The 24,449-nt window shown below is 44.6% G+C and overlaps 1 protein-coding gene across 1 annotated transcript in view; it reads left to right on the top strand.

Annotated features, from left to right (window-relative positions):
- Positions 1-1,579: 1,579 nt before the first annotated feature.
- GDF2 (growth differentiation factor 2) overlaps positions 1,580-24,449 on the top strand; it is a 32,390-nt gene continuing 9,520 nt past the window's right edge. Inside the window, exon 1 of the mRNA XM_082266803.1 lies at positions 1,580-1,938. Coding sequence (XP_082122929.1) covers positions 1,638-1,938 — 301 coding nt within the window. The 5' untranslated portion in view covers positions 1,580-1,637. The remainder of the gene's footprint in view (positions 1,939-24,449) is intronic.

Genomic DNA, 24,449 nt, shown 5'->3' with positions numbered 1-24,449 from the left:
ACAGTCTGTGGTAGGTCTGTGGCCTCTCACACACAGCGGGCAGGCAACTGCAGTGTACAATAGATATATATATATATATATATATATAAAGAAAAAAATCTATTACCTTACCAGCCCTTGAAAGGGCTTTTGGGGACACTATATATATATATATATGTATATATATAAAAATAAAAAAATCCTCAATTACCAGCCCTTAAAAGGGCTTTTGGGGACACTAGATAGATATAGATATATATATATATGAAGAAACAACTCAATTACCAGCCCTTAAAGGGGCTTTTGGGGACGCTAGGTATATATATATATATATATATATAAAAAAAAAAAACCACAAATACCAGCCCTTAGAAGGGCTTTTTGGGGTGCTGATATTACAGCAGTAGTGGACCAAGAACACTGCAAGACCAGGAACACTGACTAACTGTCCCTAGCTTAACAGCAGCAGCAGCAGCAGCAGCTCTCTCCCTATTCTCACTACACACACTGCTTCAGAATGATCTAAGATGGATGCTGCCCTTGCTTATTTATAGGAGGTGGGAGGGTGTGGGAGGGAGGTACGCTGATTGGCTGGAAATGTGTCTGCTGACTGTAAAGTTCAGGGTCAAAGTTTGCCTCAATGATGTCTTATGGGGGGCGGACCGAACATCGCATATGTTCGCCGGCAGCGGCGAACGCGAACATGCTAAGTTCGCCGGGAACTGTTCGCCGGCGAACAGTTCTATACATCTCTAATCACCAGCAGGAATCCGGTATGGATGGATATAAGTAGTGTAAAAGCTTAGGGATACAGTACCAATGAGACTACTTACTTGAATATTTAATTTGTGTCTGCCACTCTTTTTGGCGCTTGTTATGAAACTAAAAGTACATTTTGTTGTTGTATGTTGTCTGAACAGCCCTTGTCTCTGACACTTTTGTAAAAAAATTATATAAAGATTTTCATTTTAAAATAATCTGAATGGATACCAATTAAAAGAACATTTTCCCTAGCGACTTTTGTAAGGTTGTATCTGAAAATAGTACTATTTTAGTTGCAAATACCATTCTATATAAATATAAATCATGGCACTATCCTGTAAACACTGCAAATTTTTCACCATGCCCAGCAAATCTTTCATCATGCTGGCTACATTAGCTATAATATTTTTATCCATACAAGTACAACAGTCTGCAAATAAAAAAAAAAATCATATGACGTCACTTTATATTATTATCACTTTTTAATGAGGGTGGATGAGTTATATTTTTGGAAATTTCACAAATCAAGAATGTTCCTCTTGGTTCATGAACAGTTAAGATCATTAAGTTTTGACCCCTGTGCACGGTATATTAAGGGCCTTCCTCCCTCCAGGCCCTACACAAGTCTTCTGTGTTTACAGAATCTTCATTAACCAAGAAGTTCAATGTGATAAGCCTAATTGATACACTGCAATCCAGCTCCAAGATAGGAAGCAGTGAACATTTTGGTCTGGTTGGTAACTGACAGTTGCTAGAAAAAAAAAAAAAAAATATCCAAAGACATAACATTTCTTAGTCCTGTCAAATCCATGCACAGTGCTTAGAGGAACTTATTAAATATTGGATCTGCTCAGAAGCTCCGGACCAGAAGGACAACGTTAAAACTTTTATATATAATGTGGGTTTCCAGAATACCAGAGTTTGGCACTCTCTTGGTTCTCTTAGCAAGATTTACATTGCCTAAGCCTTTACCAAATTGGGAACAACAGCATCATGAAGAAGAAGAGTCGATCCAGAGCTTATTTGATGAGCAGAAGGTAGAGGGTCTAGCAACAACCTGGAATTTATCAAGGGCATCAATACCTGTAAAGCCAAAGCTGAAACTACCCCAGTACATGATTGATCTTTACAACCAATATGCTGACGAAAGGACATCAGTGCCCATGGCTAACATAATCAGGAGCTTTGATGTTGAAGGTAGGTAGATATCAAAATGTTACAAGTAAAATTTGACCCACATCTTGCTTATAAACTCTACATAGAAAGAGCAATGAAATCAATCTAGAAATACTGTTTATTGCATATCTTTTTGCACTGTTATCTAATGTGAGTTAAGTTGTCATCCCTGGGTAGAATGTTTACATAAAAATAACAAAATCATGCCCATTGGCTAAGGGCGTAAATGTAATAACAAGAGAAAGAGTAAAGCCATAACGGCAAAGTCTAGCGACCATAACAACACATAAGTGTTCATCTTAAACCTGTCTGCCTTATTGATGATTGAATTCTAACTCGCTGCTATAGGGCACTGTACTTTGCACAGTGTAAATAAAAATAATGAATAATTGATGAAAATTGTATATATTGGTGTATTACCACATTTTATTAAAACGGAATGTTAATTAAATAATAAATATAAATGAAATTCTATATGGGATAACAGTTAAAAAAATGGTACATGGTTATCTGGTTATGACAAGTGCATGTGTATAATAAGCATGTATATTAAGCATAATAATAATAATAATGCATAAATAATAACTAAGCATACATGCCTAAGCTTTAAGGCAGAATTTGTTTTCTGACAGTGTATGAGATATGGAACAGTTTGGCCATGTTACGTTATAGCGTGTCAAAACACTGTGCAGTGTTAGAATTTATCAGCTTCACTACTTCATACTGTGTGATGGGGATATTTTGGGGGTGGATAAAATGTAGGGGTGTCAAGGTGCCAGGCAACTAGACCACATGGGGATGCAGGTAAAATAAAGCAGTTTATTGGAGCAAACAACAATAAATGCACAGCAAGAGTGAGGAAGTGAGAGCAGGAACAAGTCCAGAAGTGGGTAGTCATCTAAGCGGGGGTAGAGTCCAGAAGCAGGTAGCCTTCCAATGCCGGGTCGTCTGCGGATACGGAGTCAAGAGCCAGGACAGTCATCAGCCAAGCCAGGTCATACATGGAGGAACACCGAGAACATAAAACTGCTAGCAGAGATGCACCTTGGAGCACAAACGAAAGGACTAGGACTGCAACCCATCAGGTGATAGATATAGTCAGGTGTTCAGCATCATCACTGTGCAACGCCCAAGCAGCAGGCAAGTGATGATGCAATTAGAGTCTATAAGAGGCAGCAGTCTGAAAATGTCCAAGATGGCTGCCAACAGGAGGGCAAGGTAAGACCTTGACAGTACCCTCCCCTCAACAGCCCCTCCTCCGCGAAACAAAAAACAGAAAGCAAGCATGGAAAGCGCGGAAAAGGGCAAGAGCATGAACATCAGTGGGAGGGAACCCAGGAGCGCTCCTCAGGACCATAACCCTTCCAGTGCACCAGTTATTGAACCTGACATAGGAAAAAGATGAGAATCCAAGATGCCGCTAACCTCACACTAATGATTGCCCACGGGAATGGGACGAGGGTAAAGAAGTATAGTGATTGCAAACCAGTAGCTTCAAAAGTGACACGCGAAAGACATTGGAGATACGCATGCCGGGGAGAGGACCAAGGGCATAGGCCCCTGGGTTCACCTTACAGAGAATGCCAAAAGGCCGAACAAATTGGGGTGCCAGTTTTGGAGTAGGCACCCTGAGGTTGAGATTACTGGTCAACAACCACACCCTCTCCCTGACCCGGTACGAAGGAGCAGATAAATGTCACCGGTATGCCTGGAGCTTCTGATGCTGTGCAGAGAACAGTAAAGACTCTTGAATCTGCACCCAAGAGGAATGGAGGACACAAAGATGATCCTCCAGAGCCGGGATGTCCTGTGGCGAGAACAACTCGGGCAACACAGTAGGTTGGAACCCATAATTGGCCATGAATGGAGACATTCCAGAAGACGAGTTGATGGTCAACTTCGCCCAGGGTAGCAGATCAACCCAATTGTCCTGATGGTCAGAGATATAGCAGCGGAGAAATTGCTCCAGAGCTTGGTTGGAACGCTCAGCACCATTGGACTGCGGATGGTAGGCTGAGGAGAAGGAGAGTCGAATACCCAACTGGGAGCAAAAGGTGCGCCAGAACCTGGAGACAAACTGCCTCCCACAGTCCGAGAAAATCTCTTTAGGCAACCCTTATAAAGTAAGAACTCCCTGGCAAACACCGAGGGAAGCTCCTGGGCAGTAGGCAGCTGCATAAATGGAACACAGTGGCACATTTTGGAGAACCAGGCAACAACTATGAAGGATAACCGTGTAACCTTGAGACGCAGAAATGGGATGCAGTAGGCCCAAGGGAAGGTGCCGAGTAGATTTGTTCTGGGTACAGACCGAACAAACAGCGACATACGCAGCAACATCAGTACGTAGAGATGGCCACCAGAACTGACAGGAAATAGCCAAGGACATCTGGTTCTTACCAAGGTAAAAGAATGTATCAGTCCCGGGAAAAACCTCTACATTTACATCCTTGTTTAAAAAAAATAAAGGAAAAAGGGGTTTCTAGGAGACGTAACTCTCCCATCCATGAGAATTGGACTTTAAAGGATGTTGTCACACATGAATGACCACATCAAATTATAATCATTTTAATAAAAAAGATACATTTTATTCACATACAAAATAGATAAAAAAAGAGACCATAAAATACACAATAATTAAACAGTGTAACCCCAGAACAACTCAAAGGGTTTGTTGTACCATCTACTTTATTATACAGTTATTATAAAACATGGTCAGGAGGGCTAACTCGTTTTGCATAACAGATTGTTCACACATCACTTCCTCAGAGACCCTTCATGTTAGCCAAGTTATTAATGAAGGCTTGAAAAAACGAAAAAGTAAAAAAAATGACAAATAACTATAAAATATAATGTGTTTATACATAATCACATCACACGTGTAAATTAACTGGAAAAATTATTATGCTCACCATCAATCAGTGGAAATCTGTCAATCATTTCAGCATGTGCCGCACGCAGAGACAATAACTCATCACCAGCCTAAAAACCAACCAACGGCGTAAATAACACAGGCGGAGGCCAATTTAGGTGAGTACTGGACCATGCCAAAAATACGTAAGTGGATCAGGGTGTATATGTCATTCAGCTGAGGCAAACAGCTTGGTTTAGATTGGATCAAAGAGATCGCCAAGTCTATAAAATTTTAAAAGATTTATGAAACATGGGTAAAAGTATTACCCCCATACAAACAGAGAAAGGGGGGTCCCAACATCTGGTCTACCAAAAAAAAAAATATATATATATATATATCTATCTATCTATCTATCTATGTCTATATCTATCTATATCTATATCTATACAGTATCTCACAAAAGTAAGTACACCCCTCACATTTTTTGTAAATATTTTATTATATCTTTTCATCTGACAACACTGAAGAAATTACACTTTGCTACAATGTAAAGTAGTGAGTGTACAGCTTGTATAACAGTGTACATTTGCTATCCCCTCAAAATAACTCAACACACAGCCATTAATGACTAAAATGCTGGCAACAAAAGTGAGTACACCCTTAATTGAAAATGTCCAAATTGGGCCCAATTAGCCATTTTCCCTTCCCAATGTCATGCGACTCGTAAGTGTTACAAGGTCTCAGGTGTGAATGGGGAGCAGGTGTGTTAAATTTGGTGTTATCGCTCTCACTCTCTCATACTGCCCACTGGAATTTTAACATGGCACCTCATGGCAAAAAAAAATCTCTGAGGATTTGAAAAAAAGAATTGGTGCTCTACATAAAGATGGCCTAGGCTATAAGAAGATTGCCAAGACCCTGAAACTGAGCTGCAGCACGGTGGCCAAGACCATACAGTGGTTTAACAGGACAGGTTCCACTCAGAACAGGCCTCGCCATGGTCAACCAAAAAAGTTGAGTGCATGTGCTCAGTGTCATATCCAGAGGTTATCTTTGGGAAATAGATATATGAGTGCTGCCAGCATTGCTGCAGAGGTTGAAGGGGTGGGGGTAGTCAGCCTGTCAGTGCTCAGACCATTCACCGCACACTGCATCAAATTGGTCTGCATGGCTGTTGTCCCAGAAGGAAGCCTCTTCTAAAGATAATGCAAAGCCCGCAAACAGTTTCCTGAAGACAAGCAGACTAAGGACATGGATTACTGGAACCATGTCCTATGGTCTGATGAGACCAAGATAAACTTATTTGGTTCAGATGTGTCAGGCATGTGTGGCGGCAACCAGGTGAGGAGTACAAAGAAGAGTGTGTCTTGCCTACAGTCAAGCATGGTAGTGGAAGTGTCATGGTCTGGGGCTGCATGAGTGCATGATCCCCTCCCTTCGGAGACTGGGCTGCAGAGCAGTATTCCAACATGATAATGACCCCAAATACACCTCCAAGATGACCACTGTCTTGCTAAGGAAGCTAAGGGTAAAGGTGATGGACTGGCCAAGCATGTCTCCAGACCTAAACCCTATTGAGCATTTGTGGGGCATCCTCAAATGGACGGTGGAGGAGTGCAAGGTCTCTAACATCCACCAGCTTGTCATGGAGGGGTGGAAAAGGACTCCAGTGGCAACCTGTGAAGCTCTGGTAAACTCCATGCCCAAGAGAGTTAAGGCAGTGCTGGAAAAATGGTGGCTACACAAAATATTGACACTTTGAGCCCAGTTTGGACATTTTGACTTAGGGGTGTACTCACTTTTGTTGCAAGTGGTTTAGATATTAATGGCTGTGTGTTTAGTTATTTTGAGGGGACAGCAAATTTACACTGTTATACAAGCTGTACACTCACTACTTTACATTGTAGCAAAATGTAATTTCTTCAGTGTTGTCCCATGAAATGATATAATAAAATATTTACAAAAATGTGAGGGTGTACTCACTTTTGGGAGATACTGTGTGTATATATATATATATATATATATACAGTATATATATATATATATATATATATATATATATACCCCTATATCTAACTACAAAACATTTTCAGACACTTGTATTCCACCAATATACAGCTAAAACAAGGTACATTTGTTAAAACCCCATTTATAGTATGGCTCAATGTTAGTAAATTTTAACCAGCCATTAAATTCCCTTATATCTCACAGGGGGCCCCAACATGGCAGTTCCCATAAGGCTGCCCCACCAAGTCCGCATCCACAGGGATCCCCGGGTCCCCAATAGTCAGCACCAATCAAGTAAAGCAGACCTTCCAAGTGTCTAAACATTATTTAGTAAATTATGTATACCTGTAGGGGGGTACATTACCTTATTATCCTCAACCATCGACCGTATAGTTTCTGATAAGCCTCTGGGAGCCGCACCGGCATCCCATCCCTCCAGCCATCTATTTAGCACGGTCCCGCCGGAAGTGACAAGGCTCCAAGATTACTTAATACGTCACTTCCGGCGCGGGCGCCATGTTAGTGCGCATGCACACGGACCCGCGTGGACCGCATGCGGAACCACAAAGAGCCGTTACACAGCTGAGATGGAATACAGCTGGGTCAGGATAACACAGGGGGACCAGCTGGTCAACCCTTGATCCTGGCTTAGCGCCCGAATACTCACAAAGTAAAACAGCCAATGAGTAAATTAATTCTAGCCACACCGCTCAAATGTTGTAAATAGAACAAAATAAAACAAGAAAGTCTAAATTCATAACCAAAGTTCAATAACAAATCGCCTCCTATATAGCAGAATGATAGGTAATGCCACAGTCTTGTAGAATCCTCAGTGGTAGGAGCCACTGGGAGAACAGGTACATATACTGTAGCTATGGGAACTGCGATCAATGCCCCTGGTAAGAGAGGGCATTATTCTCCCTCTTCCAAGAGGAGGCGTTCTCAAATCCCAGTTCTTTGCAGACTGCCAGTGGTCTACATTGCCAATTGCGTTTGTGGGTCATTCTGTCTCGGCAAGACGAAAATAACTTTTGGGCGATGACCACTTATATTGATGCAGGGCTTTTGTATACACCTATTTGCAAACATGTCGGTCTGCATCATAGCTATGATCCGAGGATCATTGGGTTCTCTGTTTTTCCTAAAAGTCCTAGAGTAGGAGACTTTGACAACCAGATACACAAACAAGAAGTTAAATGGATATATAGTCTACAGGCGACCTCTCCACCAGGACTTAACACTGCCATGTCTTTCAAGCCTTTTATTTAGAGAACTTTAGCCATGTTTTGGTAAAATTAAATATAATTTTTTTTTCTTCTCAATTAAATATAAACCAATGCATGTTATATAGATCTTACTGTTCACATGTTATTTGCTGTATCACAATTTTGTCGCATATGATGTTTAATTTGCATATGACAGACTGTGGCATTAACTATCATTCTGCTCTATAGGATGCAATTTGTTATTGATCTTTGGTTATGAATATAGACTTTCTTGTTTTGTTCTATTTACACCATTTGAGCAGTGTGGCTAGCATTCATATACTTATTGGCTGTTTTACTTTCTGATCCGGGCGCCAAGCCAGGATCAAGGGGTGACCAGCTGGTCCCCTGTGTTATCCTGACCCAGCTGTATTCCATCTCAGCTGTGGGTGGCACAGCGTAACGGCTCTTTGTGGTTCGCATTGCGGTCTGTGCGCATGCGCACTAACATGGCGCCCGCGCCGAAAGTGACATATTAGGTAATCTTGGAGCCTTGCCACTTCCGGCGGGACAGTGTTAAATAGGTGGCCAGTGGGATGGAATTACGGATGCGGCTCCCAGCGGCTGATCAGAAACTATAGATGGTCAATCACCTAGCCACCATTTTATATTTTTTCAGCATTTTCTATTATTAATTTTTTGGATTTATTTTCCTCCATCTGTGGCCCACCCCATTGTCATTTTGGGGAACCATATTGGGCACTCTCTTTTCCCAGGCTTGGGATTGAGGTTTCTCTTCCTTTTTTGCACACGTCACTTCCTGGTCACTCAAGTCACTGTAAAATAATTTATATTTACTAATTTTTTCTACTTTACCTTTTTATTATCACTTATACACCTGTGTTACATATCACCAAATATTCACTGCACTATAATACCATTTTTGAATTTATATATTTATTTATTGTTTTAACACCACCACTTCACCCTCACTTGAAGGGCACTATATATATATTTTTTTTACTAGAGTATATTGTGGATGTATATGTCATCTTCTATTTATTCATTTTTTGCATACCTATTTACTTTTATACATTTAAATATTGGGTTTTAGGTTTTATGCTCTTACACTTTATTCCTGTTTTTACCTCATTTAATACCTCACTTATTTATCTAACATCCATTTTTTCAAACGTGCATAATATTTATAATATTTGTGACATCTGTGTTGTCTATACTATTTTCTACCTTCCACACTTCTAAACGCATATATTGGCAGCGCCAAGCACTTCTTCTTTTTTCCTCTATATATCTAATATAATCTCTAGTGGGTTATATTCTGAAGTGGGCTGCAGCCAATCGCTTTTTTCTACCCCCTCCCTTCGATATTATCCTAAGCGCGGATTCTTTTCCACTCTTGATTTATAGATGGTCAATGGTTGAGGATAATAAGGTAATGTACCCCCCTACAGGTATACATTATTTACTATACATTTTTAGACACTTGGAAGGTCTGCTTTACTTGGTTGGTGCTGACTATTGGGTACCTGTGGATGCAGACTTTGTGGTGTAGCCTTATGGGAACTGTAATGTTGGGGCCCCCTGTAAGATATAAGGGAATATGGCTAGTTAAACCTTATCAACATTGAGCCGTACTATAAATGTGATTTTAACAAATGCTCCTTGTTTGGGATGTATATTGGCGGAATACAAGTGTCTGAAAATGTTTTGTCGTTAAATATAGGGGTTAATATATATATATATATATATATATATATATATATATATATTTTTTTTTTTTTCTTTTTGGGGGAGACCAGATGTTGGGACCCTCGTTTCTCTGTACTGTATATATAGGAGTAATACTGTTACCCATCTATCATGAATCTTTTTCAATTTATTAGACTTGGCGATCTTTTTGATCCAAACTAAACCAAGGAGTTTTCCTCAACTGAATGACATATACACCCCGATCCGCTGGCATATCTTAGGCATGGTCCAGTACTCACCTAAATTCGCCTCCACCTGTTTTTTTTTTTTTTTTACGCTGTCGGTTGGTTTTTAGACCAGTGATGAGTTATTCATTATTAACTTGGCTAACCTGGAGGGTCTCTGAGGAAGCGATGTGTGAACAATCTGTTCTGCAAAACGCGTTAACCCTCATGACCATGTTTTATAGTAAATACAATGAAGTAGATAATACAACAAAGCCTTTGAGTTGTTCTGGGGTTACACTGTTCAATTATTGAGTTTTTTTTTGGTTTCTTTTTTATCTATTTTGTATGTGAATAAAATGTATCTTTTTATTAACCACTTAAGCCCCGGAGGATTTGGGTGCTCAAAGACCAGGCCCTTTTTTGGGATTCTGCACTGTGAATTTAACGGACAATTGCGCGGTCGTGCGATGCTGTACCCAAATGAAATTGACGTCCTTTTTATCCCACAAACAGAGCTTTCTTTTGGAGGTATTTGATCACCTGTACGATTTTTATTTTTTGCGAAATAAAAAAAAAATATATATATATACAATTTTGAAAAAATAACAATATTTTTCACATTTTTTTATATGAAATTCTCAAAATTCGGAGCCGCCGGTCACTCGCACGGGGATATCAGGGAATGAGCGGGGGTAGGAGTGCGCCTCCGGTGGTGTGCGCTTGCCCTCTGCAGGCTCCTGGACGAGCGACGTAGTCCTACATCGGTTTGCCCAGGAGCGGCTGACCGCCGCAGTAAATAGTTGTGCGGCGGTCGGCAAGTGGTTAAAATGATTATAATTTGATGTGCTCATTTATGTGTGACAACTCTACATCCTTTAAAGTCCAATTCTCATAGATGGGAGAGTTACATCTCCCAGAAACCCCTTTTTCCTTTCAATCTGGTTCTTACCAGGATGACCAGCAGTCTTGAAATTGGGGCACGTGCGCAATAGTCTGATGCGCAACCCCTCAGGTACAAAACATTTGCCAGCAGGTCTCTCTGTGGGAGCATCAGGTTGGGCAGCCAAGATCTGTTCCCCAAGAGGAGAGGTTAAGTTGGTGCAGATGGCAGCCCGGATATGATCTGAAGGTATGACTGGTGTCGGCACGGAGTCCTCCCTGGACAACTCAGAATACTGGCGAGACAAGGCATCAGCCTTAAAATTCTTGGAGCTGCGCAAATAGGAGACCACATAGTTAAAACGGGACAAGAATTAGGCCCATCTGGCCTTACGGGGTGTGAGCCTCTTGGCCTCCAAGAGATACAGTACGTCAGATTCTTATGATCAGTGAGAGTGAGAACTGGAACCATGGAACCTTCGAGCAAGTGTCTCCACTCTTTGGGAACCAGGATAATGGCCAAGAGCTCTCTGTCTCCAATCTCGTAATTGCATTCAGCTGGAGACAGCTTCTTGGAGTAGAGCCCAAAAGGAAGTAAGGGTCCATCAGGTGTCCGACACTGAGACAGGAGGGCCCCTACCCCTGTCTCAGACACATCCACCTCTAGGACAAAGGGCAAACCAGGATTGAGATTAGACAGAATGGGAGCCGAAGCGAAAGCAGACTTGACAGCCTCAACAAGCTTGGATGGCAGCAGGTGTCCAATTGTGGGAATCGCTGCCTTTCTTGGTCAGAACTGAGGTTATTCCCTGACAAATATTCCCTGATAAATTTCCGATAGTAGTTGGCAAACCCAAGGAAACACTGAATGAAAAGGGGGCAACTGGGGCGAGGCCATTGTTGAACAGCCGAAACCTTCTGAGGATCCATGGAGAACCCTTCAGCAGAAATGATGTAGCCCAAGAAGGCAACCTGAGACAGGTGAAATTCACATTTCTCAAGCTTACAGAAAAGCCCATTCTAACGTAACCATTTCAGCACCCATCTGACATCCAGGTAGTGTGATTCAATGAAGCCCGAGTAAATCAAGATGTCGTCCAAATAGACTACTACGCATTGCTGTAACATATGAAAGACATCATAGATGAACTCCTGGAAGACAGAGGGAGCATGGAAACAAGCCAAAGGACATCACCTGAGATTTGTAATGACTGGTTCTGGTATTAAACGCGGTCTTCCACTCGTCACCCTCCTTGATCCTTCTGAGGTTATACGCGGCACTTAGGTCAAGCTTAGTAAAGACCATTGCTCCCTTGAGGCGGTCGAACAATTCAGTAATCAACTGAATCGGGTATTCATTCTTGATTGTGATGCGACTGAGGACCCTATAATCAGTGCAAGGTCTCAACTCATCCCCTTTTTCTTTACCAAGATAAACCGGCACCTGCTGGAGAAGTGCACTTGTGAATGTGCCCCAGGCAGTGGCATACCATCAGGGGGGGTGGGCAGTCAGCCCCGGGTGCGACACATTGGGGGGTGTGAAGGAGCACCAGGGTGACAGCCGCCTGAGGGGAGATACCCAGGGCCAGTCGCCGGACTGCCTCCGCCTCTTACTGACACAGGAGAGCGGAGCAGGAGGCACTGTGTCTGAAGTAGAAGGGGGGAGAGAGAATCATTAGCCCTGAATAAACAGCAAAAACTGCCGGAGATAACTTTCTAAGTTAATGAGCAGGTGATTGGTTGCTAGGACCCCTTAGCAACCAATTACCTGCTATTAACTAGCAAAGTTATCTCCGGCAGTTCCCGCTGTTTATTCAGGGCTAGTGATTCTCTCTCCCCCCTTCTACTTCAGACACAGTGCCTCCTGCTCCTCTCTCCTCCTAATAATGTAGGAAGGGGAGAGCTGGGGGGGGGGGCTGTATATTGTAAAGGATTCCATGGGGGGGGTGGGCTGTATAATGTAAAGGGTTTCATGGGGGGGACGTATAATGTAAAGGGTTCCATGGGGGGCTTTATAATGTAAAGGGTTCCATGGGGGGGCTGTATAATGTAAAGGGTTCCAGGGGGGGGGGGGGCTGAATAATGTAAAGGGGTTAATGGGGGGGGGGGGGCTGGATAATGTAAATTGCAGAAATAGCCCTAGCTCTGGGAAGCTATGAGTTGAGACTAATAGATTGTACTGAAAAGCTACCTGTTGTTGTGGTTAGTTTTATTTTGATTTGTCACAGTTTTAATATAAAAGGAATAGGAGCTGCCATTGCCTACTTGCTTTAAATGTGCAGGCACAATGGTTGTCACTAGGGTTGAGCGGACACCTAGATGTCCGTGTTCGACGGGTTCGGCCGAACTTTAAAAAAAAGTCCGGGTCCGTGTCCCGGACTTTTACCGAACTTTTCCCGGACACCGAACCCCATTGAAGTCAATGGGGACCCGAACTTTAAGGCACTAAAATGGCTCTAAAACACCAAAGGAAAGGGCTAGAGTGCTGCAAATGGCAGCAAAACGTAATTAAGAGCATGGCAAGTGCTCTGCAAACAAATGTGGATAGGGAAATAACTTAAAACAACAAAAAAAAACAGAAAAATAAAACAATGTTCTTCTTCATCTCTGAAGGACGAGGCCCATATGGAGTAGGAGGGAGGTTGAGGTGGTGGTGGATGTGGCGGTGACATAGGCGTGCGCACAGGGTGTGCTGGGTGTGCCTGGGCACACCCTAATCACCTAGGGCACATAGCATTGCCAGTGAGGAGATGGGAAAGATCTCCCTGGGACCTGCTCTGCTCTATTTCTCCTTGCCTACAGGTACATGGCCCCGATACATTACTCTCCCTGCTGGCAAACACATGCATGTGTATTTCAACTTTGGGGTGCACACCTTAATGCAATAGGCTGCGCACACCTATGGGCGGTGTAGGTGGAAGCGGCGGTGGAGGAGGACCAGGGCCGGATTAACAGCATCATGGGCTTGGTGCTGAGGATTTTGAAGGGCCTTAGGGCCGTGCCTTGCCATGCACCCAGAGGAGGAAGGGTGCAGCCATGCATGCCTAATTCAACATGGGATGCTGTCTCTGAAGCCCATAAACACATCCATGCATCGCCAACTGTCCCTCCTTGTCCGGCCTTCACGCTGTGTGGGGAGGTTCTGAGGGTGCTGCCTGGGGAAGCGAGCATAGAAGCCAGACTTCTGTGTTTACAAGTGACAGAAGAGCGGTAACAGTGAATATGGCCAACCCGGGGCCTATATAAAAGGTAGGGGCCTGGAGCTGCAGCTCCAATAGACCCTACATTAATCTGGCCCTGAGGAGGAGGACGAGGTAGCCAACACTGCTTCTTTTCACAAATTTTAAATGAGGGTACACCCCAAAAGAGTGAGAAAGAGCAAAAATGGAACAATGGGTGGGTAAGGTCGGTATCCATTGCTATTCTGCATAAGGTACGGAAAAGTCCCGTGGGATCCATGCCTGGTTCATTTTAATGAACGTGAGCTTGTCCACATTGTCTCTGGACAGGCGGCTGCGCTTGTCTGTTATAACGCCCCCAGCCGTGCTAAATACCCGTTCAGATAATACACTGGCTGCAGGGCACGCCAGCACCTCCAAGGCGTAAAGGGCAAGCTCAGGCCATGTGCCCAATTTGGAGACCCAGAAGTTGAAGGGGGCAGACCCGTCATTCACTACATGTAGGCGTGTGCACACATACTGCTCCACCATGTTGGTAAAATGCTGCCTCCTGCTAAGACGTTCCATCTGAGCTGCTGGTGCTGCTGTTTGTTGTGGCGTGCTGACAAAGCTTTTCCACATTTCGGCCATGCTAACCCTGCCTTCTGAGGTGCTGGCGGTGCCCTGGTTGCGTTGGCGACCTCCTCCTCCTCCTCCTCTGCCTTGTGCTTCCACTGTGGCCCCGCTGTCAGATGGGAATGCCAGCAGCATGGCGTCTACCAGCGTGCGCTTGTACTCGCGCATCTTGCGATCGCGCTCCAGTGAGTGAATTAAGGACGGTACGTTGTCCTTGTAACGGGGATCCAGCAGCGTGGCCACCCAGTAATCAGCACAAGTTAGAATGTGGGCAACTCGGCGGTCGTTGTGGAGACACTGCAGCATGTAATCGCTCATGTGTGCCAGGCTGCCCAGAGGCGACGAAAGGCTGTCCTCTGTGGGAGGTGTATGGTCCGTGTCCTCTGTATCCCCCCAGCCACGCACCAGTGATGGCCATGAGCTGGCCTGGGTGCCACCCTGCTGTGAACATGGTTCCATCTCCTCCTCCAGCTCCTCCTCCTCCTCATCCTCCTCATCCTCCAGAACTGTGCCCCTGCTGGACAATTGCGTCCCTGGCGTTTGCGTGTGCAGGAACCCACCCTCGGAGCCCCTTGCGAATGACTGCCCTGAAAGCCTTGGAAATGTTACCTCTTCATCCTCCTCCTCCTCCTCATCCTGTGCCACATCCTCTTCCATCATCGCCCGAATTGTTTTTTCAAGGAGGCATAGAAGTGGGATAGTTAAGCTGAGAACGGCGTCATTGCCACTGGCCATGTTGGTGGAGTACTCAAAACAGCGCAACAAGGCACACAGGTCTCGCATGGAGGCCCAGTTATTGGTGGTGAAGTGGTGCTGTTCCGCAGAGCGACTCACGCGTGCGTGCTGCAGCTGAAACTCCACTATGGCCTGCTGCTGCTCGCACAGTCTTTCCAGCATGTGCAAGGTGGAGTTCCACCTTGTGGGCACGTCACATATGAGGCGGTGAGCGGGAAGGCCGAAGTTACGCTGCAGCGCTGCCAGGCGAGCAGCAGCAGGGTGAGAACGCCGAAAGTGCGCACAAACGGCCCGCACTTTCTGCAGCAGCTCTGACATATCGGGGTAGTTTTTAAGGAACCTCTGCACCACCAAATTCAGCACATGCGCCAGGCAAGGGATGTGCGTCAAACCGGCTAGGCCCAGAGCTGCTATGAGATTTCGCCCGTTATCGCACACCACCAGGCCGGGCTTGAGGCTCGCTGGCAGCAACCACTCATTTGTCTGCTGTTCCATGCTCCTCCACAACTCCTGCGCGGTGTGTGGTTTGTCCCCCAAACAGGCAAGTTGTAAAACTGCCTGCTGTCGTTTACCCCTGGCCGTGCTGAAGTTGGTGGTGAAGGTGTTACGCTGTCCGGATGAGGAGGCGGTAGAGGATGAGGAAGCGGAGTAGGAGGAGTTAGGAACAGGAGGCAAACTGAAGCGCCCTGCAATCCTCGGTGGTGGAAGGACATGCGCCAAATTGCTATCCGCCTCAGGCCCATCCGCCACTGCATTTACCCAGTGTGCCGTTAGGGAGATATAACGCCCCTGACCGTGCTTACTGGTCCACGTATCCGTAGTTAGGTGGACCTTGGCACAGATGGCGTTGCGCAGTGCACACCTGATTTTTTCCCCCACTTGGTTGTGCAGGGAAGGGATGGCTTGCCTGGAAAAGTAGTGGCGGCTGGGCACGACGTACTGTGGGACAGCCACCGACATAAGGTTTTTAAAACTGTGCGTCTCCACCAGACGGAATGACAGCATTTCAAAGGCCAATAATTTTGAAATGCTGGCATTCAGGGCCAGGGATCGCGGGTGGGTAGGGGGGTACTTCCTCTTCCTCTCAAGTGTTTGGGAGATGGAAAGCTGAACGCTTCCACGGGACATTGTGGAGATGGTTGTTGGTGACCCAGGTGGTGGTGTTGCTGACAGATCGTCTGTTTGCGGGGTGGCAGGTGCCGGTATCACTACAGATGTGGCTGGAGCGGCCGAGACTGCAGCAGAAGAGGAAGCAGGATGAGCCAGAGACGTTTCTTGGTTTTGAAGGTGTGTACTCCACTGCAGCTCGTGCTTTGCACTTAGATGCCTGATCATGCAGGTTGTGCTCAGGTTGAGAAGGTTCATGCCTCGCTTCAAGCTCTGATTGCACAGGGTGCAAACCACTCGTGTCCTGTCATCAGCACATTTTCTAAAGAACTTCCACGCTAGAGAACTCCTTTGAGCTGACTTTGGTGCGCTCGTTCCCTTGCTGCGTTGGGCAGTAGCGGGCGTAGTGTCTAGGGCACGGCCGCTCCGCTTCTGCACCCTGCTCCCTCTTCTGCTGTGCTGGTGGCTCTGTGCGACCACCGCCTCTTCCTCCAAACTACTCAGTTCACCTGCATGACGTTCATTCCATGTGGGTTCGAGGACCTCATCGTCCTCCACATCATCTTCCACCCAGTCTTCACCCCTGCCCTCCTTGTCGGTCTCCACAATGCTGAACGCCGCAGCAGTTGGCACCTGCGTTTCGTCATCATCGGAGACGTGCTGCGATGATCCTTGCATGTACTCATCTTGAGGAATAAGTGGTTGGGCATCGCTGCACTCAATCTCTTCCACTTCTGGGGCAGGGCTAGGTGGATGGCCCTGGGAAACCCTGCTGACAGAGTCCTCAAAAAGAATAAGAGACTGCTGTATGGCTTGGGGCTCAGACTGCTGGCCTGATTTGCAAGGGGGTGAGGTGAAAGACGGTTGGACATTGGCTGCAGGTGCCAACTCTGACCTTTCTGCAGTAGACTGGGTGGGAGACAATGTGAAGGAACTGGAGGCACTGTCAGCAGCAAACCAATCTACTATCGCCTCAACTTGTTCTGGCCTCATCACTTCTAGGGGCGTTTGATGCCCTACCAAATACTGATGCAGGTTCTGTCGCCTACTCACACTTGAGGAAGGTGTTTCACTTGTGCGTGTAGCTGGCACAGATCGACCATGTCCTCTCCTTGCAACAGGAGCTCTACCAGCAGCACCACGACCCAGGCCACGGCCCTTATTTGACGGTCTCCTCATATTTCTGTAATTTAAGATCTTGCCCTAGAAAGGTTTTTATTGAATAGCGGAATAGAAAATATGATCCAAAAAAAGTGTATGTATATCACACGTACACAACCACACTAGGCCCCAATTACTATTGTTTGTACCCCTAAAAGGCTAGATGAGGAGTAGGGGGAGTATGGAACAGGCAGCACCCTCAAACCTTCAGAAGTATGAGATGAACCCCAACAACTTGGAAAGGTGGATCTCTCTCACACGTACCGACACAGACTATCCCGCAATTCAATTGATCCTCAAAGGTTTTTATTGAATAGCGGAATAGGAAATATGATCAAAAAAAGTGTATGTATCTCGCACGTACACAACCACACTAGGCCCCAATTACTATTGTTTGTACCCCTAAAAGGCTAGATGAGGAGTAGGGGGGGTATGGAACAGGCAGCACCCTCAAACCTTCAGAAGTATGAGATGAACCCCAACAACTTGGAAAGGTGGATCTCTCTCACACGTACCGACACAGACTATCCCGCAATTCAATTGATCCCCAAAGGTTTTTATTGAATAGCGGAATAGGAAATATGATCAAAAAAAGTGTATGTATCTCACACGTACAGAAACACACTAGGCCCCAATTACTATTGTTTGTACACCTAAAAAGATGGATGAGGAGGAGGAGGAGTATGGAACAGGCAGCACCCTCAAAGCTTCAGAAGTATGAGATGAACCCCAAAAACTTGGAAAGGTGGATCTCACACGTACCGACACAGACTATTCCGCAATTTAATTGATCCCCAAAGGTTTTTATTGAATAGCGGAATAGGAAATATGATCAAAAAATGTGTATGTATCTCACACGTACAGAAGCACACTAGGCCCCAATTACTATTGTTTGTACACCTAAAAGGATGGATGAGGAGGAGGAGGAGTATGGAACAGGCAGCACCCTCAAAGCTTCAGAAGTATGAGATGAACCCCAAAAACTTGGAAAGGTGGATCTCACACGTACCGACACAGACTATCCCGCAATTTAATTGATCCCCAAAGGTTTTTATTGAATAGCGGAATAGGAAATATGATCAAAAAATGTGTATGTATCTCACACGTACAGAAGCACACTAGGCCCCAATTACTATTGTTTGTACACCTAAAAGGATGGATGAGGAGGAGGAGGAGTATGGAACAGGCAGCACCCTCAAAGCTTCAGAAGTATGAGATGAACCCCAAAAACTTGGAAAGGTGGATCTCACACGTACCGACACAGACTATCCCGCAATTTAATTGATCCCCAAAGGTTTTTATTGAATAGCGGAATAGGAAATATGATCAAAAAAAGTGTATGTATCTCGCACGTACAGAAACACACTAGGCCCCAATTACTATTGTTTGTACACCTAAAAGGATGGATGAGGAGGAGGAGGAGTATGGAACAGGCAGCACCCTCAAAGCTTCAGAAGTATGAGATGAACCCCAAAAACTTGGAAAGGTGGATCTCACACGTACCGACACAGACTATTCCGCAATTTAATTGATCCCCAAAGGTTTTTATTGAATAGCGGAATAGGAAATATGATCAAAAAATGTGTATGTATCTCACACGTACAGAAGCACACTAGGCCCCAATTACTATTGTTTGTACACCTAAAAGGATGGATGAGGAGGAGGAGGAGTATGGAACAGGCAGCACCCTCAAAGCTTCAGAAGTATGAGATGAACCCCAAAAACTTGGAAAGGTGGATCTCACACGTACCGACACAGACTATCCCGCAATTTAATTGATCCCCAAAGGTTTTTATTGAATAGCGGAATAGGAAATATGATCAAAAAAAGTGTATGTATCTCGCACGTACACAACCACACTAGGCCCCAATTACTATTGTTTGTACCCCTAAAAGGCTAGATGAGGAGTAGGGGGGGTATGGAACAGGCAGCACCCTCAAACCTTCAGAAGTATGAGATGAACCCCAACAACTTGGAAAGGTGGATCTCTCTCACACGTACCGACACAGACTATCCCGCAATTCAATTGATCCTCAAAGGTTTTTATTGAATAGCGGAATAGGAAATATGATCAAAAAAAGTGTATGTATCTCGCACGTACACAACCACACTAGGCCCCAATTACTATTGTTTGTACCCCTAAAAGGCTAGATGAGGAGTAGGGGGGGTATGGAACAGGCAGCACCCTCAAACCTTCAGAAGTATGAGATGAACCCCAACAACTTGGAAAGGTGGATCTCTCTCACACGTACCAACACAGACTATCCCCCAATTTAACTGATCCCCAAAGGTTTTTGATTAAATAGCGGAATAGAAAATATGATCCCAAAAAAGTGTATGTATATCACACGTACACAACCACACTAGGCCCCAATTACTATTGTTTGTACCCCTAAAAGGCTAGGAGTAGGGGGAGTATGGAACAGGCAGCACCCTCAAACCTTCAGAAGTATGAGATGAACCCCAACAACTTGGAAAGGTGGATATCTCTCACACGTACCAACACAGACTATCCCCCAATTTAACTGATCCCCAGAGGTTTTTGATTAAATAGCGGAATAGAAAATATGATCCCAAAAAAGTGTATGTATATCACACGTACACAACCACACTAGGCCCCAATTACTATTGTTTGTACCCCTAAAAGGCTAGGAGTAGGGGGAGTATGGAACAGGCAGCACCCTCAAACCTTCAGAAGTATGAGATGAACCCCAACAACTTGGAAAGGTGGATCTCTCTCACACGTACCAACACAGACTATCCCCCAATTTAACTGATCCCCAGAGGTTTTTGATTAAATAGCGGAATAGAAAATATGATCCCAAAAAAGTGTATGTATATCACACGTACACAACCACACTAGGCCCCAATTACTATTGTTTGTACCCCTAAAAGGCTAGGAGTAGGGGGGAGTATGGAACAGGCAGCACCCTCAAACCTTCAGAAGTATGAGATGAACCCCAACAACTTGGAAAGGTGGATCTCTCTCACACGTACCAACACAGACTATCCCCCAATTTAACTGATCCCCAGAGGTTTTTGATTAAATAGCGGAATAGAAAATATGATCCCAAAAAAGTGTATGTATATCACACGTACACAACCACACTAGGCCCCAATTACTATTGTTTGTACCCCTAAAAGGCTAGGAGTAGGGGGAGTATGGAACAGGCAGCACCCTCAAACCTTCAGAAGTATGAGATGAACCCCAACAACTTGGAAAGGTGGATCTCTCTCACACGTACCAACACAGACTATCCCCCAATTTAACTGATCCCCAGAGGTTTTTGATTAAATAGCGGAATAGAAAATATGATCCCAAAAAAGTGTATGTATATCACACGTACACAACCACACTAGGCCCCAATTACTATTGTTTGTACCCCTAAAAGGCTAGGAGTAGGGGGAGTATGGAACAGGCAGCACCCTCAAACCTTCAGAAGTATGAGATGAACCCCAACAACTTGGAAAGGTGGATCTCTCTCACACGTACCAACACAGACTATCCCCCAATTTAACTGATCCCCAGAGGTTTTTGATTAAATAGCGGAATAGAAAATATGATCCCAAAAAAGTGTATGTATATCACACGTACACAACCACACTAGGCCCCAATTACTATTGTTTGTACCCCTAAAAGGCTAGGAGTAGGGGGGAGTATGGAACAGGCAGCACCCTCAAACCTTCAGAAGTATGAGATGAACCCCAACAACTTGGAAAGGTGGATCTCTCTCACACGTACCAACACAGACTATCCCCCAATTTAACTGATCCCCAAAGGTTTTTGATTAAATAGCGGAATAGAAAATATGATCCCAAAAAAGTGTATGTATATCACACGTACACAACCACACTAGGCCCCAATTACTATTGTTTGTACCCCTAAAAGGCTAGGAGTAGGGGGGAGTATGGAACAGGCAGCACCCTCAAACCTTCAGAAGTATGAGATGAACCCCAACAACTTGGAAAGGTGGATCTCTCTCACACGTACCAACACAGACTATCCCCCAATTTAACTGATCCCCAGAGGTTTTTGATTAAATAGCGGAATAGAAAATATGATCCCAAAAAAGTGTATGTATATCACACGTACACAACCACACTAGGCCCCAATTACTATTGTTTGTACCCCTAAAAGGCTAGGAGTAGGGGGGAGTATGGAACAGGCAGCACCCTCAAACCTTCAGAAGTATGAGATGAACCCCAACAACTTGGAAAGGTGGATCTCTCTCACACGTACCAACACAGACTATCCCCCAATTTAACTGATCCCCAGAGGTTTTTGATTAAATAGCGGAATAGATAATATGATCCCAAAAAAGTGTATGTATATCACACGTACACAACCACACTAGGCCCCAATTACTATTGTTTGTACCCCTAAAAGGCTAGGAGTAGGGGGAGTATGGAATAGGCAGCACCCTCAAACCTTCAGAAGTATGAGATGAACCCCAACAACTTGGAAAGGTGGATCTCTCTCACACGTACCAACACAGACTATCCCCCAATTTAACTGATCCCCAGAGGTTTTTGATTAAATAGCGGAATAGAAAATATGATCCCAAAAAAGTGTATGTATATCACACGTACACAACCACACTAGGCCCCAATTACTATTGTTTGTACCCCTAAAAGGCTAGGAGTAGGGGGAGTATGGAACAGGCAGCACCCTCAAACCTTCAGAAGTATGAGATGAACCCCAACAACTTGGAAAGGTGGATCTCTCTCACACGTACCAACACAGACTATCCCCCAATTTAACTGATCCCCAGAGGTTTTTGATTAAATAGCGGAATAGAAAATATGATCCCAAAAAAGTGTATGTATATCACACGTACACAACCACACTAGGCCCCAATTACTATTGTTTGTACCCCTAAAAGGCTAGGAGTAGGGGGAGTATGGAACAGGCAGCACCCTCAAACCTTCAGAAGTATGAGATGAACCCCAACAACTTGGAAAGGTGGATCTCTCTCACACGTACCAACACAGACTATCCCCCAATTTAACTGATCCCCAAAGGTTTTTGATTAAATAGCGGAATAGAAAATATGATCCCAAAAAAGTGTATGTATATCACACGTACACAACCACACTAGGCCCCAATTACTATTGTTTGTACCCCTAAAAGGCTAGGAGTAGGGGGAGTATGGAACAGGCAGCACCCTCAAACCTTCAGAAGTATGAGATGAACCCCAACAACTTGGAAAGGTGGATATCTCTCACACGTACCAACACAGACTATCCCCCAATTTAACTGATCCCCAGAGGTTTTTGATTAAATAGCGGAATAGAAAATATGATCCCAAAAAAGTGTATGTATATCACACGTACACAACCACACTAGGCCCCAATTACTATTGTTTGTACCCCTAAAAGGCTAGGAGTAGGGGGAGTATGGAACAGGCAGCACCCTCAAACCTTCAGAAGTATGAGATGAACCCCAACAACTTGGAAAGGTGGATCTCTCTCACACGTACCAACACAGACTATCCCCCAATTTAACTGATCCCCAGAGGTTTTTGATTAAATAGCGGAATAGAAAATATAATCCCAAAAAAGTGTATGTATATCACACGTACACAACCACACTAGGCCCCAATTACTATTGTTTGTACCCCTAAAAGGCTAGGAGTAGGGGGGAGTATGGAACAGGCAGCACCCTCAAACCTTCAGAAGTATGAGATGAACCCCAACAACTTGGAAAGGTGGATCTCTCTCACACGTACCAACACAGACTATCCCCCAATTTAACTGATCCCCAAAGGTTTTTGATTAAATAGCGGAATAGAAAATATGATCCCAAAAAAGTGTATGTATATCACACGTACACAACCACACTAGGCCCCAATTACTATTGTTTGTACCCCTAAAAGGCTAGATGAGGAGTAGGGGGAGTATGGAACAGGCAGCACCCTCAAACCTTCAGTATGAGATTGTGTTCACTGTACCCCACAAAGATTGAGTTCACTGCACCCCACAATGATTGTGTTCACTGCACCCCACAAAGATTGTGTTCACTGCACCTCACAAAGATTGTGTTCACTGTACCCCCCAAAGATTGTGTTCACTGCACCCCACAAAGATTCTGTTCACTGTACCCCACAAAGATTGTGTTCACTGCACCCCAAAAAGATTGTGTTCACTGCACCCCAAAAAGGATGTTGTTCACTGCACCCCAAAAAGGATGTTGTTCACTCCACCCCAAAAAGATTGTGTTCACTGCACCCCACAAAGATTGTGTTCACTGCACCCCAAAAAGATTGTGTTCACTGCACCCCAAAAATGATTTTGTTCACTGCACCCCAAAAAGGATTTTGTTCACTGCACCCCAAAAAGGATGTTGTTCACTCCACCCCAAAAAGATTGTGTTCACTGCACCCCAAAAAGATTGTGTTCACTGCACCCCACAAAGGATTTTGTTCACTGCACCCCAAAAAGATTGTGTTCACTGCACCCCAAAAAGGATGTTGTTCACTGCACCCCAAAAAGGATTTTGTTCACTGCACCCCAAAAAGATTGTGTTCACTGCACCCCACAAAGGATTTTGTTCACTGCACCCCACAAAGATTTTGTTCACTGCACACCAAAAAGGATTGTGTTCACTGCACCCCAAAAAGATTTTGTTCACTGCACCCCAAAAAGATTGTGTTCACTGCAGCCCAAAAAGATTGTGTTCACTGCAGCCCAAAAAGATTGTGTTCACTGCAGCCCAAAAAGATTGTGTTCACTGCAGCCCAAAAAGATTGTGTTCACTGCAGCCCAAAAAGATTGTGTTCACTGCAGCTCACACACAGAAAAATGGATGTGGATCACTGACACCTGCCTATCTCCAATCCCACACCACACAGCA

This window comes from Pelophylax lessonae (assembly GCF_965119305.1).
Source record: "Pelophylax lessonae genome assembly, chromosome: 9".
Taxonomy (NCBI): domain Eukaryota; kingdom Metazoa; phylum Chordata; class Amphibia; order Anura; family Ranidae; genus Pelophylax; species Pelophylax lessonae.
Note: the sequence above shows the minus strand (reverse complement) of the source record. Positions and strands in the feature narration are given on the sequence as shown.